The sequence below is a fragment of the Thunnus albacares genome, chromosome 23, assembly GCF_914725855.1.
Source record: "Thunnus albacares chromosome 23, fThuAlb1.1, whole genome shotgun sequence".
NCBI classification, from domain to species: Eukaryota; Metazoa; Chordata; class Actinopteri; order Scombriformes; family Scombridae; genus Thunnus; species Thunnus albacares.
The window spans coordinates 22066129-22083866 of NC_058128.1; the positions used below are offsets into that span (position 1 = coordinate 22066129).

At 40.5% G+C, this 17738-nt stretch overlaps 1 protein-coding gene across 1 annotated transcript; it reads left to right on the forward strand.

Annotated features, from left to right (window-relative positions):
• Window positions 1–3173: 3173 nt before the first annotated feature.
• adm2a (adrenomedullin 2a) lies at window positions 3174–16559 on the forward strand. Its single transcript, XM_044344048.1, has 3 exons — window positions 3174–3261; window positions 3625–3928; window positions 12639–16559. Exons 2-3 carry the CDS (start codon window positions 3831–3833, stop codon window positions 13051–13053), a joined length of 513 nt encoding a protein of 170 aa, XP_044199983.1. The 5' UTR covers window positions 3174–3261; window positions 3625–3830; the 3' UTR covers window positions 13054–16559.
• The last annotated feature ends 1179 nt before the right edge of the window (window positions 16560–17738 follow it).

The window sequence follows — 17738 nt, forward strand, 5'->3', positions numbered from 1 at the left end:
AACTGCCCTGTGGTCGGCTCCACAGAGTACATACTCATGTTCGCTAATTGCCGCCTAAAACAAAAGTAGAACTAGTGCACGACTGAGAGATCAAACCAGGCGGGTAGCCTGTGTTCAGAGCCCAGCGGGTACCGATTCACTGTCACATGCCAGAGAACTCTTACATAAATGGGTCAGAATCTGAAGAAGTGACCTGTTTCCACAGCCAAGTCTGAGAGATAAATGAGTTACTAGCAGCTGTTTGTCTTGGGAAATTTTTCATGAATCATTTTTCCAAATCAATAGGTACTAGTGTAGGCTTTGGATGAAGGTCGGTGACAGAGTAAACATGCAATATTCAATATGAATGAATCAACCCTAACCCTAGGAAGAAGGTCAAAGCCACACTGCTGTTATCACAATGTTTGATTTTTAAGAAAAACAGAAGTTACAGAGATGAGCTGGTAACATAACCCAAACTGACTCTGAATATGAAGCCATATCAAAGACTAGTAGGATCCTTCCATTTCAGCCAAGCCTGGATTAGTGTGCCACTGAAAGGTCACAATGTGGCGCTAACTACTGAGAAACTACATGAGGCGATCAAAGAAAGGCTGAGCAGAGCTGAGCTGTAAGATGATAGCGGCGAGGGTGAGAAGCTGGCAACTATCACTAACGAATCTGTCTGAGCGAATAACACTCACGCAATGCTTCACATTACACGCAAGACAGGGATCACGTAGCACACATTAAGACTAAAATCCTGGGTTGGCAATAATTATACAGTACAGCACCCATAATCATGAGGCACTCATGGTGTTTCATATTATTTGTACCTCATTCCCACTGTTACTTATTGTTTTTTAGTGCTTTTCAGGAATTAAAACCCTATTTTAGCCTTACTTACAAACATTTTCCATTCCTCTGCTTTGATGGATTTCTTCTTCTTGAACATTGCTGAAGTTTGAGGACAGTATGACTGACACTAAAACGTTTGGTTGACAGTTTAAATCAGTTTCTCCTGCAGCTCTTATAAATATGGCCATGTCTCATGAAGTCATTAAGATTTTAGAAGTTATACATAGGAAGAAGGAAAAATACATAAATAATTGATTTTTCCATCAAGTCATACAGCTGTAAGAATTTTCAAGCCACATGTGTAAAATGTTCTGTAAGTCTCAGCCCTGGTTTGTGCCTCCCATGTATGAGCACTACATTCGAGTCACAGAGTTCAGCGTCAGATTTTCGCCAAAAAATAAATACCCCGCGATCTGTGAAAAACCCAGATGTTCATTGCACAACACTTAGTGCTGTTCTAAGGTATTCCCAAAATCCTTAAAGAGTCTTCTAACCTTCTAATCTGTTGAACTATAAAAATCATTTTTAACCCGTTTCCCATTGTGCATCTTTTCCTAATCCAAACAAACATGGCAGTCGAAAATGACATACTGTATGTCCTCGCTCGGTTTTTACAACGTGAACCAAAATTAAACATTTTATTATCAGTTATATTGGTATATGTTGATGGTACTTTTCAGTATTTTATATTTCCACACAAAATATTGCAATAAGATTTTGTCATGTGTTTTACGAGAGCAAGGACATATTGTATTTCATTTTTTGGCTGCCATCTTTGTTTGGATCAGGGAATACAGTGACAATCTGGGGAAAATTGGATGCTTAGCTCTGTGACTCAAATGTCATGCTATATGTGAAGCACAAACTGGGGCTATATCTGTCTATTCTAAATTGACAATCATGCATTTGCATCAACTACATGGCAGGACTACTGATGTTTGTTTAAATAAATACAACTAATGAGCCTGAGATGATTTTTGCTTCAGCAAAAAGCCCAAAAAATAAACATAACATTCTTAAATTCCTCATGGAGTCTGTGTTTTGCTTGTCCTGACTCTGTTATTGTTTCTGTTGTACATGGATGTGCAGCACAGAGTCAGTACAGTACCAAGAAAGGCTTCCAGTTGACTGTTGACAACCAGCTCTACGTGCGTTCTTGGAAACAAGAGTTGTGTAACTGTATTGGAGGCAGGATCAGGTGTATGTATTATTAGTGCATTGCTGCATCACTCAGCTGACTTAGAAAAGGAAGGAACTTTGGCAGAGCTTAGACTCGCTAATACAGTGGAAAGAGCTGCATATGATTCATCTGAGTCATTAAACAAAATAGTAAGATGCATGTTTAGACCTGTGACATGCCTGACCCACATCTCCTAATAAAAGTGAAAGTAGTAGTGGTACTAGTAGAAAATGTAAGTGAAAAAAAAGTCACATTCTGCATCTTTTACAGCTCCTTAATTAATCATACAAACAATTTTCTATGTCTTGCCAGGAGCCTCTTGGAAAGTGGTCACAATAGCAAATAAACTGTATGAAAGAAATGTTCTACTCAGGAAATTTATCAATGATGTGTCATGACGGGACTGAAGGCGTGCATTGACAAAGTTCTGGGGCATCTCCTTCTATCTGGCTTACACACTTGGCTGACTGTGATGATAAGACACAGGAGGAAGGGTTTGGTCTGGAAGACAAACTGCTTGAGAAATTCGTGTGCAAGTAATCGCATGTTTGATTCAGATAGCAAAGTGTGGCTGTAGTGTCCAATTATGGCTTAACAGTGACCTTTTGTGAATTTTAAAGCTCATATGGTACAACTGCAATAATCCCATAATATCTATAAAAGGACCTGTAGTGCTGTCCTGCTCAATAGTGAGCTTGTAGTGCTATTCCTAAAATGCTTATTGCGTCACTTTAACATTCCTGTATTACTTCTGAGACTTTAAAATTAGCTTGCGGTGCTCAATATTCATGTTAAAAACCATTTAGACCAAACTTTGCATATTTTATAGCATTTTTAAGATTTCCTGGCAACATCGAGACACATGAAGCTTTCTTGTTACATTGTTTTTTTTTTTAGTATTTTTCTAAAATGTCTCATAGGAACACCATATTTCTTTTTAATAAGGGTATGTGGAACCAAATGCATCTTCTCGTTTCTACCCGCACTTTATAGCTTGTATTTACCAACCACATCAGTCCACTATATTCCGAGCATGAGAAATAATAACATTACAGCACCTTCGGCTCCACAAGTCCCTACCGGCATTTGAGGCATTATACTCCGCCCACTCAGTATTTAAACCCTCAATGTCACCAAGCGCTCAGCTTCACACTGAAGAACTTGATCTTGACCAACACGTTTGGATCCAAGGGGGGAAAAAAAACTCTTAAACTAAACACAGATTTTAAATTTTAAGCGAGAGGGTAAGACTTTCATTTATTACCATTATTAGAAGGTTTGAACAGGTTAAACAGTTAAGAAAATCATTTGCATATTGGGCTTGTAGGTGCATATTTGCACGTTTTCAGGAGAATGTGTGAATTCTTCATCTGGGGCAGAAGTTTCAGTGGATGCCATGAAGGAGGGATCTATATACAGAAGTTTTGAAGTGGAATTCACTGATGGGGGTGTTTAAGAGCAGATAGTTTGATTTAAAAGTTGCCCATTAGCTCTAAAAGGAATGAAATGTGTGCTTTTTTTTCTATTATTGCAGGCTATGCTCAGCAGCTTAATTGATCTTTTTTTTTTTTTTTTTTTTAACTTCCTCCTCTTTTTTTTCCTTTAAGGTTTCATCTCCAATCTCTTCTGCCAAGCCTGGATATCTGAACCCGGCACACTTTTCTGGGATTTCTTTTTCCTTTTTTTTTTTTTTTTTTTTTTTTACAATATTTATTTTGATTTTTTTTCCCACTCTTGGGATTTAAACTGCGCCCAGTCGGTGTGGTCGCCCCCTCCTTCCCAGAGAGGGTGTAAAGTAAAAGCTGGTCCGGAGATGCGGTCCCTTCTCCCGCTTACTGTGTATTGCATCAGCCTGGTTTCCCTCCAGCAGCTGCTGGCTCTGCCGGCTGAGGAGCGTCCCGGCAGGAGCAGGTAGGAGATTTGACTTATTACTACTTTATTAAACACACAGACCCGCTCCTCACTGCTGATTGGTCAGATAGCTCTCCGTAAAAGACAAGAAAACGCACCTGCGACCGCAAACCGCTCATTTAAATATCAGTGCATTAACCTTGTAGCCGCTTAATGAGCAATTTGACTGTAAAGTTTGGAGTTAAAGCGCATTACTATAACCTTTATTTAATGTTAATTAGTTGTAATGTCGTTATTGGGTATCAAATGACTTGTCAAACATGAACTATTCAGTAGCCTATAGTGTGAAAGTTATTGCAAAGCTTTGTTTTAAGCTCAATTGTTGAGCGGACTTTCGCACTGTTTGAATACATTTTGACTGAGGACTGCCGTGCGTCAAACTTGACACTTTTTAATCTAATTTATAGTATGAAGTTCATCTCTGCTCAAATAAGCAGCGACTAAAAGGCTGGATTATTTCGTCCGTTGCCTGTGTAATAGATCACAACTGTGTGTAGAAGTGAAAGTGCTGTGTTGTTGTGTCGGGCAGATAGTGGATAATGTAGACAGCAAGGTCAAAGGCTCTCCCATGACACATTAAAACAGTTTCTCCTTGAGATAAACCCCGCTGGAGAGCAGATCAGCTGTGGAAAAACTGGCATTGATATTTAATATAAACATAACTATTTGGAGTATTCAAAATATGCAAAAGATCATGTAAAATTCTATTTATTTAGACAAAAAAGAGTGTCTATAAACATTAACAATAGTAATCCTATTAGTAAAACAGGCTATAAAGTAGGCTAAAGTGTCAAGTTAATGATATTGAGGTCATATTGGTTAGATTAGATTTGATTTAAAGTGTGAAATATGTCTTAAATTCTGCATTTGACAGCAGATCTAACTAAATTTGACCCAGATTTGACTGCCAGTCATCAGTGTCATCAGTTCATTGGCATCTGTGTTGCAGTTAATCTGTATTTTATGAACTAGTTTCTAATTTTATAACATTTTCCATCATGATTCTCTCTCCTAAATCTTCTTCCACCTCCAAATCTTGATCCAAGCAGCTGTGGCACGAGTAACTGTTTATAGAGGTTTTGTTTAGTTTCATCTCCCTGTGATTCTGTAGGAAAACTGTTATTTCCAAGGTGGGAAAACCAGTTTGTCCCTGGTCAGAAATACCAGTATGTGCTATTGTAAAGGATCTCGTTATGCACTGAATGGCACCTGTACTTTTCCATCCCTTAAGTGGCAGAGCTTTTAATCGCAAAGCCCAGCATAAGACGACATTAGACCACAGCAAAGCAACCAGTGTGATTACTCACAGTCCAACTTACGCACTCACACACACAAACGTACAGTCTTGATGTGTGTGGGAGGCCTGCCAGCCAGCGATGCAATACGTGCGTGGAGTTGCGTTGTTGGGGAGCAGTGAGGAATGTAGATGAGTCAGTGTGTGAATGCCCTCTTCTGGTGGATTTTGGATCCACAGCTGCTGGGTCTGATGCAAATCAGAGGCAGACTCAGTGACTAAGAAATCATGAATTCTGCTGCGGTGTGAATGGTAGTCCTTAGAGGGAGTGGTGATATGGTCAGAAGCAGCTGTTGATGCTGTTTTAGAAGATTTTTTTTGGATGTTTAGCTTTATTTGAGTATCTTAGACTACTAGGCCACCTGATACCCCTGTTGGTGCTGTTCATGATTTTTTTGGGGGTTGAATTCTTGGATTAAAGTCAAGACAATTATTATCACTAACTTTATAAAATAGTAGCAGAGTGGTGTATGTATCATCAAGAGGGGTTTTTCCCAGGGTAAACGTTCTAAATTTATTAAAAAAAAGAAAAAGTACATTCTCCTGTGTGGGCAATTTTAGCTGATGTGTTACAGTATTACTGCCTGTGTTGTAGTTATAACAGAAACAGTAACACTACAGTTTGCAATGATCAAGCTTAATCCCATAAAATATAAGAAAGCACTTAAGATCTCATAAAACAGTATAAGGACATCAGGTGGTTCAATTTTCCTCCAGGTGGGCATGCACGCACATGGCCATCCCTGTCGTGTGTGTGTGTGACCAGAAGTGTTTAAAAGGTTGAACACCTGCTGCTGACATCTAACCGAAATGAAGGGAAGCAAGGCTCCTGTATCCGCTCTCTGTTTGCTCTGGCCTCCTTCACCACACCTGCCAAGCACTGAAACCCCCCATTATTCCCATCTCTGTTTGGAAGTGTCAGAGGTATTTCCAGTGTGGGTCATCACTGTGGTTTCCGATCTCTCTGTTGGTGCGACATTGATGCAGCAGGGGGATTTACTAGAATACAGGGGTAGTTTTGCAGTTAGACTGCACCATATCTCACCAGAACATTCAGTAATGTCCCTATGCCAGTTGTAGCTGCTACTACAGCATTTATGTTCTTTTAATTCTGTGTATTTGCTTGTCTTCCAATTACATTTAGTTTTTGGGCATCGGTTTCTCACCTGCCTTGTCTTTTTTGAAGTAAACCTGATTTAGGCAATTCTCAAGATGTCTGAAATTGGGATGTGAACATCATTACCTGGTTCTCTTCATCAGAATTAGGGTAATTTGATGACTTTTTGGTGTGTTTTCTCATTTTTTTTACCACCTTGAAAAGGCCTGTTCCTTGTTCATCGCTGTTCTTGACTCTGTGGAGGGTCAGGACGACCTCACCCAAAGGGTATAACTTCGACCTCAATCTGTCGAGTCACCCCAACCAATCAGCACAAGTCCCGAATGCAGCAACAAGCTCACAATCCCTCACTGGCTTCCCACCATGAAGACAATTGTGTTCCATTGGGCACCCATCCATGTCAAAAGCAACACAGTCAAGGACTGAAACCCAATCTTTGCGGTACCACTCAAATGCTTTTTTCAGTGTATTGTTGAGCATTTAAATACACTCAACAGCCTACAGTTGGGCACTGTCATTTTTATGAAGACCTTTAACTGTATGGCTGATCATAGCCTATACAAATGTATTTCACTCTGACAGCATAGTGAGCATTTCCCTCCTCCATCACTCCTCATGCCTCGCAACCCACCACATTTCTCATTTTGCACATCTCTCATAAATGTCCTGTTTGGCTTTTATTAGAACAGTAAATTCTTGGTCTTCTCTTAACTTAGCACATCCTGTTCTGTTACCATCACACGCTGACAGGCTGATAATAACAGATACGACTACGCTACAGTTTTTTTTTCTCCTCTGGGATGCTGAGCATGTCTGAGCTCAGACGTCTGTAATCCTTCTCCGTTCTTTGTTTGTGTCCATGTTGTCCTGATGTGTCCTGATACGGTCACGACAAAAACCCACAAAGACGCTGTAACAATGCCTGACGGGAGCTTTCCAAACAAGGAGAAATTGCATGTTCCTCGGATCACAGGCAATGCCTACCCTTCATTGTTGCTTTACATAACGTCTTGAGGTTTTTTTTTTGTATGGGAAAATAGCTGAAGTCCACAGCCAAACAACAAGTTAAATATGGCTTTAGCAGCAAAGCAGCTTTACAATACAGATTCCAGAAGTGGGAAGTGGCTCATTGCTTTGAGACAGAGGACACGTAAAGCTAATTTGCAGTCAGGCTTTTCTTACATCAACCCAATCTGCTTCTACTCTGTCTGGACCAGGGTATGATGACATGACAAATCAGTCTGTGCATATATGTTGTGGATGCAAGGTTGTTCGACCATTTTCAGGGCCAAATAAAGTCATGTTTTTCCCCAAAGCATTTGTTAAATCATTAACCCACCAGCGTGGGGTTCAGACATCCAATGTAGATACCCTTAACATAATATTTACCTGAGAAACAGACTGAATTAATCTCACACAGGGTGGCTTCTTGCCTTGTTGATGTGAGTTCTGAGTGACTCTGCACATGCAGCTGGCTTTAGGTTCGTCCTTTTTCATTTGCTATCTCTATTCTGACATGTTTACACCTTATCAAGCAACAACACGAACTACATACTCTCACTTTATCCCTTAAACATTTTTAGAAAACCACTTTCAAACTTGCAGAATGATTGAAACCAGGATTCCCTGTATGGCAAATAATCTCAAGAGAGGCCACTTCTTATATGTCTTCTTTAATTTGTTGCATGTTGTAAACAGACATTTTGGCTTGGACTCATAGATATATGAACAGCATAAACAGTCCTAAGGCTCCATGGGGGTCAATCTGACCAAACCCAGGCTGCAGTTGTGGAGGGAAAAAGCAGCAACCTGGCAGGCAGAGAATTCCACTGTGGATTAATGGCTAAGACCTAAATTCCACCCTCCACATCCTTAAAGAGCAGGTTTCCGCTCCACACAGAAAACCACACCGTTGTGAAGGAGGAGGAAACCTGCTGTTGTTTGAAGTTGTGATTGCGAGTGTTTTGTCTACTCGCATCGCAATGACGGGGTTTCAGAGCAGACATATACAGTAGCTTTTGACTTGGCAGCTTGTCAATTGGTGTCATTTACAAACTGTACTAAGTACATTGAATGTCCAGCCCTGCTTGTTATGAAAGCTGAACTACAACAGAACAAGTAAGACCAGTGTTTGGTGTTTAACAAATCACCTTTCGTTTATTTCTGTCCACAACAACAATCTCTCCACTATTACCTACTGGGAGATTACAGATGAATGTGCCATATTTACCGCTGATTAAGACTGCCCCTGGTAAGCTTCAGCTTCTCTGCTAATTATGTAGTGCATCTAGAGTTAGGTTACGGACAGCTTACCTCCTGCATGGGAGCTGAACCTCTCCATCAAGATGGGTAGATGCCAGCTTTAATTTCACACCCTAAAAGCAGCAATGTAGCCCACTGCAAGGTCAATACAGAAGTCAAACCAAACAAGGCAGCACAGAAGGATCGGCTCAGCGTTTGATCGAACTGTAAAATCCTTAGAAATCATCTTCAGTCAAAAGGAATTTTAGTTTAAAGCTCTTAAGCTAAGACCATACAAGACGTCGAAAACCACAGAGGGTTGAACAATTAAAGACAAAGAGGCTTGTATATCTTTGATCGTCTGCCAATCACCGAGATCTCTTTTTCTGCTGGCATGTGGGATTAGGCTCTTCATTGCCATATTAGCCTGTTTTGGGAGATCAAATATAACAGACTGAAAGAGTTCTCCACTTCAAGATTTTTTTAACTCCTGGAAGACAATCATGGCAGTCCCAAAGTCTTTTTGAAGAGGAGCTGCTTCTGGGCAGGTTGACTCAGGACTTGTCCCTGGATTTGCCCTCCATTACACATACGTCACATGAAATATGACATCAAAATTTGTCTGTATACTATTAAAGAACTAAGTACTGTATTGGTGAATTAAACAGAAAGATATCAGGCTTCAAGTGAGATAAGCAAGAAATGCATTGTATTGGAAATCTTGAAAACCAAACAAGACCTCTAGAAACCAAACACTGAAGAAACACTCATTTAACAAACAAACATCATCTGCCACCTGTATCCTTACTCTTCCAGGAAGTATTTTTCTCTCTAACTGTTATTGTAGTACAGTCACAGGGTCTATATGGCCATGACAGTGTCCTAGAGACCTGCAGAAGTGCAAAGTCTGGTCCAGGGTGAGAGTTGGAGAGTTTATGTTGGGTTGGGTTGACCTCATAGGAGAGAAGTTAGGGTGAGATATCATAGATTTGTGTGTTTGTCACTGGGTGTGTGTCTTGGCCAGTTGAGGAACAAACAGCAAACCTTGTTCCTGCTTACCTATTTATCAGTCTAAGCTGCTCTGATAGGACTGTTAGCTAAAAACATGCGCCACATTCAGCTCCCAGGGATGTTAACCATGGTGATAAAGAGGTCAAAGCACTGATGTCATGAATCCTAAAGTGGCAGCTTCTCTTACATTACAACTTACAACTCTACAGGGTTTTCTATTTCATCTCTCATATCTTCTCATTTTATTTTTTTAACAAGTGTTTCCACTTTTGACATAATGAGTTTTACTATTGACATCCAGAATTTAAAACACGAAAAGGAGGATCATCTACACTACAAATTACAGTTCTGCCTGGCTGTATAGAAGAATAAAGTCAGGATAAAAAAAGGTGATAAATTATCACCTGTTTGAAATTAACCCTTTAAACATTAGAAAAACTTTTTTTTTTATGGGAGTGTACATACAAATGGGGCACCTATCCAAGTCAACAGCAACAGGGCCACCACTGCTGCCTTGTGACCCACGTGAATAGCTTTCCTGTGCAGTCAAATTTAACTTCTACTTGAGACCAGGTGGGTGTAACTTGGTGATGTGGCACCATGGCACACCAGGCCTGTCCTGGAAATAGTGCTTGCCACTGTCTGTGGTCTGGCATTACGCAACTATTTATTCAGCCACTGCCACTGTTGGACAGCAGGTCCTGCACAGACTACCAGACCTGCCAGCAGTGAGCCTGCAACTGAACTGGCTGAATAAACCAAAAGCTTCATGTTTCAGAGAGGAATCCCAAACCCACCACAGCACAGACTGTAAGAGAAGCTGTCTGCTGCCACAGAGCCTTGTGATGTCTCACATCTTAAACTCTTAGCATGACTAAGGACTGAGTGTTCATGGTGAAATAACACAAGTCAGCATTTTACAAGTGGAACACACTTTTTATAATTAGATCATCTGTGGCTTCTGCCTCTGAGAACATGGGGAAAAATTGCCAAACCTGATGCCTTGGAAGATTTCTTTTCTTTGACACAGAAAAGCAAACATGGATATATTTGCCCTGATGCTTTATTTAAATCTCATTACAAAAGAAGAAGCTATTGCTAAAAATGAACATATTTGTCTTTTTTGTCCACTGGCTGCCAGGGGCAACAGCATATTGCTATTTACTTCTCAGCATCAGCAGTGGTGATGGGTTTACACTCAGGGACTTGAGTCACACTGTGCTGTACAAACACAGCAGTGACAGTTCAGTGAGGACCTCCAGGGACAAGTTGTGAGAAGCAACTGTCTCTGTCAAACAATGAACAGATGGTGAGTTTGTTGGCACTGTTTGCTTAACGGCCTGTAACCGCTGGTCCACCTAGCTGCAGAACATGCTCATCTTAACAGGTCATTGAGTCTTATGTGATGTCTCAGAGAGACATTTTTCGTGAAGGATCTGCTCACCCAAACTACAAAAGGCATATTTTTCTCACTGGAGTATTTTCTCTAGTTAAGTGACAGTTTGGGTTTCATTTGGCCAGGCTGTAAGATATCAGGATTTGAGACTTCTGCCTCCATCCCTATACAACTGAAGTAAAATAAATTCCGTATGTGGTGCTCAAAGCAATGAAAAGTGAAATTTGAACAATTCATATGCAACTTCTTTTTCCTGAAACAATATCCTGGTTGCTATGGACAATCCACAGACCTCACTGTGAACAGTTTTTACTGGAACTACATTCTACTGAAAAAATAAAAACAAACAGATTAGCATCAGATGTAAAATTGTTTTTTTTCCTCATCTGGGACTTTAATGTTCTCCCCTGGAGCCCATCAGCACCACTGAGACATGGTGGCCCTGCTAAATCTCCCATAGCTACCATTTGCTGAAACCCAGCTGGGCATTAAAATGCAGCATGGTGCAGGTTTTGATTGTATAATGTAATAAGTGAGGCTGACTCAGAGCACATGTTGTTTTAGGCAGCATGTGAAAAGCCATTAACTTTTACAGTGTGCATTAAGAGATGAGCATGGTGTCCACGTGGATGGGTGACTGTGTAGAGAGGCGCTGTGTTCAGACAGCAGACAAAAATGATGTGTTTATCAAAGCGGCTTTGTACGGCTAACCGGATTTCTGCATAATTACCAGCTGTCCTTACATCAGTTGTTATTGTAACAATGCTGGCAAGCATATGCCAAGGTCAACTTTTTATCCACAAACGTATTTATTCTGTTTTATCTATATTTTATCCATGAATGCAGCAATAGTTTAGACATAGAGGTTTCTCTGTATTTGGGCAGTTTTATTGGCGGTGTGGCTGTGGGCCAATGGCGGTCTGTTGGTCAGTCCACCACTTTGGTCCAGACTGAAATGTCTCAACTAGCGGACATTCATTGTTCCCCAGAGAATGAATCCTACTGGCTTTGATGATCCCCTAATTTTTCCTGTAGCGCCACCATGAGGTTGAAGTATTAGATGGACCGTCATGAAATGCCACATTCACGTCCCCCTCAGCATGACTTGTAATAACTTTAGCGACTCCTTAACTTTAGCACCACCAGCGGGTCAAAATTTTAACTTGTCTAAACCTGTGGTTTATGACCAAATACCTGCAAAACTAATGGCATTCCCATCAGCATCAACTACACTTCATGTTAAGTTCTTTTCACAAGTTAACATGCTAAACTAAGATGGTGAACACGGTAAACAGTACTTGCTAGACATGTGAATGTTAACATTGTCATTGTGACCATGTTAGCCAGCAGATATTAGCATTTAGCTCAAAGCACTCAGCCTCTCCAAGCCGCTAGCATGACTGTAGACTCCTAGCCTTATTATGATGGTATTTTGAAGGTGTGTGACATAAGCCTCCTCATTTGTTCACGCATTCTCTTCTCATTTCTTGTTTCTGCTATTTGTTTTGCAATATATTAATGAATACTGTAAATGAAAACCTGATTTCAGTGGTTATCCATACATTTTTAGAGACGTGGTTTGATCCCAATAAATGAATGAGAATCACATACCGTCAGGATGAATTTTCACCTGATTTCTTTTTTTCCTTAGGCTGGACCTCAACAAGCTCATCGACCAGAGAGAAGATACAGCCTTGGCTTCAGGAGGCCAGACTAACATTGCCGTCCCCTCCTCAGCCCCCAGCCAATCCCCAAAATGGCTGCCCGGTTTCCTCAGACACCCACCGGCCTCAGGAGTGAGAACAGCTTCTCCCAGCCTAGCGTGGGCACGGCCCACTGAGGCTTCGCAGATTGAGCGGAGTGCACTGAGAGCTCGTCGCCATGCCCACTCAGGATCGCGGGGGGGTCAACACTACCCCCATCATGCCCAGCTGATGAGAGTAGGTTGCGTCCTGGGAACCTGCCAAGTGCAGAACCTCAGCCACCGGCTCTATCAGCTCATTGGCCAGAGTGGCAGAGAAGATTCATCCCCCATCAACCCTAGGAGCCCCCATAGTTACGGATGAGTTAGTTGACTCCTCCAAACACCCCCAGCAAGTCTATCTATTTCTCCAGTTATTTATCTTTTAACGTATTACTGATAGTCATTGCATTAGATTTTGATGTAGTCCATAACTTTTGTTTATCTATCTCATAATGACAATTATACTCTGTTGTGCCTCTCTACTTTTTGTGCTGATAAACGAATTTGAGGAAAAGAATTCAAATTCAAGATCATGACCCCCCTTGAGTTCTCTCACCACCCTGAGAACACTTGCCTTTTGAAGGACGGTCAGCTCTCCTCAACATCTTTCCTGAACACTCAAAAGAAGCCAAGAAGCCTCTGTTTGACGTCTTAATCCTGTTAATGTAAGAATGACGGCTTGTCTTCAACACCATCCAATGGCCCGGTCCTGTCTGCCAACTGACCTGCCCAGCAGTGGTTATCCCTCGGCTCATTGATCAAACACTTAAGCCCCTGATGTGGATTTCAACTTGCACTCAGTGCTGGAGCCCTGTCAAAACCAATGTATCCCCAAAGACCTTGTGAAATGACCCAATGAACCCTTTTACCTCTGTTTTTGCCCCTTTTTTTATCCTTCACTACACCCCTGTTTTTGGAACTCCCAGATCATTTTACAACTGCATAGACAATGTCAATATGAACATTGACATCCCTGGAAGAGTTCACAAGTTTTCAGTTGATACTAGGAATTTATTCCACGTTGGTCCAAGAATGTCACACAGCAGGACTTAATGTTTCAGGACCACAGTTTACATTTGAAACTCGCCACGGTACTTTAGTTACAGAGTTTAAAAGCAGTCTGAGTCAGGATTTAACCACATAAACTGTGCTGAAAAAAGAAGAGGGTCATCACCCAGTGCCTTGAAAGGAATCTACACAGAAACTGAGTTCACAAAGGATCAGTTTCAATGTTGCATTATAGTGGCTGGTTGGCTGACACAGTAGGTGGCAAAGTGAACCTTGGAGCCATGGATCAGTGCTCCGTCACACTGCTGCAGGCATTTCCCTCCCCGGAGGCCTAGTATGAAATATTAGCCCTTTCACGTGATTCATAAGTTCTCCCCGCAAGTCAGGACTTTGGGTTGACAGCACTTTAATAAACCTGACCTAATCACTTCAGTCATATGTACCGCCACAACAGGGGATGGGGGGCCCTGAGCCTCCCATGGTCTTCACACTCAACACAAATACATAAATATAAAGAACAAGGCATATGGCACACATGCAACCTTGAAGTTTGCAGATATTGAAGGGGCCAGTTCAACAAAATTACAATAAAACGTATTTCCCATATTTTCACAGATTTTTGCAGATTTTACGAGTAAGCTGATATCTTATTTTGGTCAGAGATGTTGCTGTTGACTTAAAAAATAATTAAATGCTGTGAGCACCATGGAAATTCCAGTCACTTCCATGTTCTCCAATATGTTGGAGAGGAGGCAGAAATCTAAAAGACAGAAATTCCAATACTGGTTTTATTTTATTGCCTTGGGCAAATAAAACCAAAAGTAAGTTTGCATTGCAAGATAGACTCAGGGCACCTAAGAAATGTTTTTTGTAATTTGGGTGAACTGACTGTACTTCGTATCCAAAAAGAAAAAAGCTAGGGGCCAATCAAGGGATTTTGGAGAACCTGTTTTCAAAAAGAGAAACACTCTTAAGGGTGTCTCATAGTGTTGCCTTTGCATGTCATGGATTACAGTGAAAAAAAAAGTCAACTGTTCCTTAGATTTTCTATAGGCAATACTTGACAACATCTTGTACTATACACGAAATTCTGTTGGCAGCAACGGGCACCCCTGTAGTTCACATGTAGTATGTTAAATGGGTTTAAATTAGTCTTGAGGCCAAAAGCACTACTGTTACATTGCGGGTTTCCAATGAGAGACCACAGGGACCAAAATTATAGGTGTATGAGTGCCCAATTTCAAATATGTACACAAAAAATAGAGTAGCATCAAAAATACATGCCCTGACATTTCCCTTTCTCTATTTATGTCCGTCTCTGAAATGGTGGGTGGATGATGGACTGAGAATAACTGAGGTCAGGCTTTCCTCATCAAGCATGCTAAAATCTCTCCAAACAATGCAACCATATCTATAAAACCCACATTTCTGCAGAGAAACATAATTACAATATATACTATTTACATAGTTGTAAACATCTATTCCAAGCCTTTACTATATTGTAGCCTGATCTTAACATGCAGAGGGTTTCATTGTAGGAATACTGGCCAAACTGTCGGCCCACTTTCTGATTTCATTTAGATTTAATTAATTATTTTTTCAATCACAGGAGTATCTATTTTAGGCTTTGTTGCTCTGTATATCAGTTCACAAACATAAAAATTTGGTATTCCTAAAATAGAGCATTAGTCGAAACTCACCAAATACCTGGCAATACTTGACAAATCGAATTATTTTACAGTATGTGATCTACATCATATAATAATGTGTTCTTTTATATCTTAATCTGTGTATCTCTGATTTTTTCTTTGTATCTTTTGCTTAATTCTTTTTCTTTTTTATATTTAGTCTCTCTGCCTCATCCTGTCTCTCACCCAGAGGTCACAGGGTAATAATCGGTGGTTCCTTAGTCTTAAGTCTAATCTGTTCAAAGGCTTGCTGAGGTGAAACATGCCATTCTCTCTGCTGTAATGGAGCTAATCAATGTCTCGTGACGGATCATTAAAAGGCTTTTCAAACGCTGAAAACCCTGGTGGATCTCTCTACTTTTTAAAATGTACTATTTCTATTTGAGCTGCTTTATCAGGACACTTATCTCCTGTGTTTGATGTGTGCTCTGGTCCATTGTACTTCAAGTCTTTTTGCGCAGTATGTTTTTGTGACGTCTGAGGTTGCGTCACATCAAGTTGTGTGAGTAAACTGTGCTCGACCGCTAATACCTCCCCATATGTGTCAAGAGAAACATCTAGAGCTCTCATTGCTCTCTATTGCAAAGACACACAGGAATGAGTGCAGAGTTAGCGTGTGAAATGTTTCTGTTAGCTTTGTAAGATACAGTAGATCCTGGTAGATCTCAGTAGGTTGTGTTTTTGCTGATCACATGATCTCCTTTAGGGTCACAGGAAAGCACTTTAATGCAAACACATGTGTTGATAGTTCCTCACAACTTGAATTTCACTCGTTGTAATGAAATTGTGAAAGTTGGATGAGGTTCTTCTTGTAAATGTTGTATTTTAGATTGTCTGCGAATGTGTTTGAAGATGTCAGTGCACTCCATGTGGCGTCAGGATGACTGTGAACGTCGTATGCGTCTGTGAATATATATATATATATATTCCGCCAAACTATTTAAAGAAAATTATGTATTTAAGTTATCTCTGTATGTTAATATCTGTATGTCACCAAAGACTATTTATCTCATCTTTTCCACTGTTCCTTAAACATGATCATATGGCAGAAAAGGAAAACAGTCTGAACTGTAGTTAAAATGTTACTGTTTGACAATGTCCTTCACTCTGTAAAATAAAGAATTATACTGTAGTAAGATGGAGTATAGAGTATGATTTCAGAGAGTATGTGTGTGTGTATGCATTCCTAACAGGACATAAAGGCATGCATGATAGAAATGAAATTCTGACAATACCCAAATACAGTTCCAAATGATCTTAAAAAATGTTCTTTTCAAGTGTACCGAATATATTATTCGGTACACTTGAAAAGATCCTTTCTAGTCATTTCCGCCCTCCTCCACCTTACTGTGCCCTTGGCCTAACTGTTCTGACCCAATTGTCCCCAAAGAAGTCAATCATTACAAGTCACTGAATGACAAAGCAGACAGATCTAATGAGGGACAGAGGAAAATGTGAATGAAACATTGAGAAACGTGTGATCAGTTCATGATCTGACAGCAGACACGTAAGCAGTAAAGGTCGTATGACTGGACGGAGTTAATGAGTGACAGGGGGTTTGGTCAACAGCAGACCAGCTATTGGTTCGTTTAGCATCTGGTAAAAAAGAGGAGAGGGAGGACATGGAAAATTTTAAGAATATATATATCATATATTTCCACTTGCTTAACCTAAACCGAGAGAAGATTTAATTTTTAATCCATTTCTCTGACAGCAGGAACATTCGGTTGAGTTAACCATTTGAAACTGAATGTTCCACTCGTTCCCTTTAAAGTTCTGCTTAAGTGGATTCAAAGTTAAAGCAGCTAAACCTTTTTTTCCACGCTGTTTGACCACATCATCACATACCAATGCCCTGCTTGTTCCAGCACTTCACTGAGGCTACAGATGGATGATAAATGAGAGGAGAAATGAACATAAAGCGTCTCAGTAAGGTGTTGTTTCACCACAAGTCTCTAGAACAACTTCATTGCTGTCTCTTGAACTCTACCAGAGGGATGAATCATAGGTGTTCAGTTAGGTTGAGATTTAATGACTGTCAAGGTCATAGCGTGTGATTCACTTAAGATCATTTTCATACTAATCAAACCATTCAGTTACCACTCATGCTGTGTATGGGCGCATCTGCAGTTTTTATGGTTATCCACTCATTCATTCAGGCTTTAACTTGTCACCTTCCCATATGTCATTCTTACATTTATTGAGACAAAATATTTTATGCCAAGATTCTTGACTTGGTTCAACGTTTATCCTGGCCAGAGGGAGAGCATTTGCTGGCCAGCACTTCACCAAAAAGCATGGCGTGAGAGGC

Coding starts and splice junctions, on each gene's coding strand:
- adm2a (XM_044344048.1), top strand. CDS start 3,831: ATGCGGTCCCTTCTCCCGCTTACTGTGTATTGCATCAGCCTGGTTTCC. Junction 3,929..12,638: donor GAGCGTCCCGGCAGGAGCAG/GTAGGAGATTTG, acceptor TTTTTTCCTTAG/GCTGGACCTCAACAAGCTCA.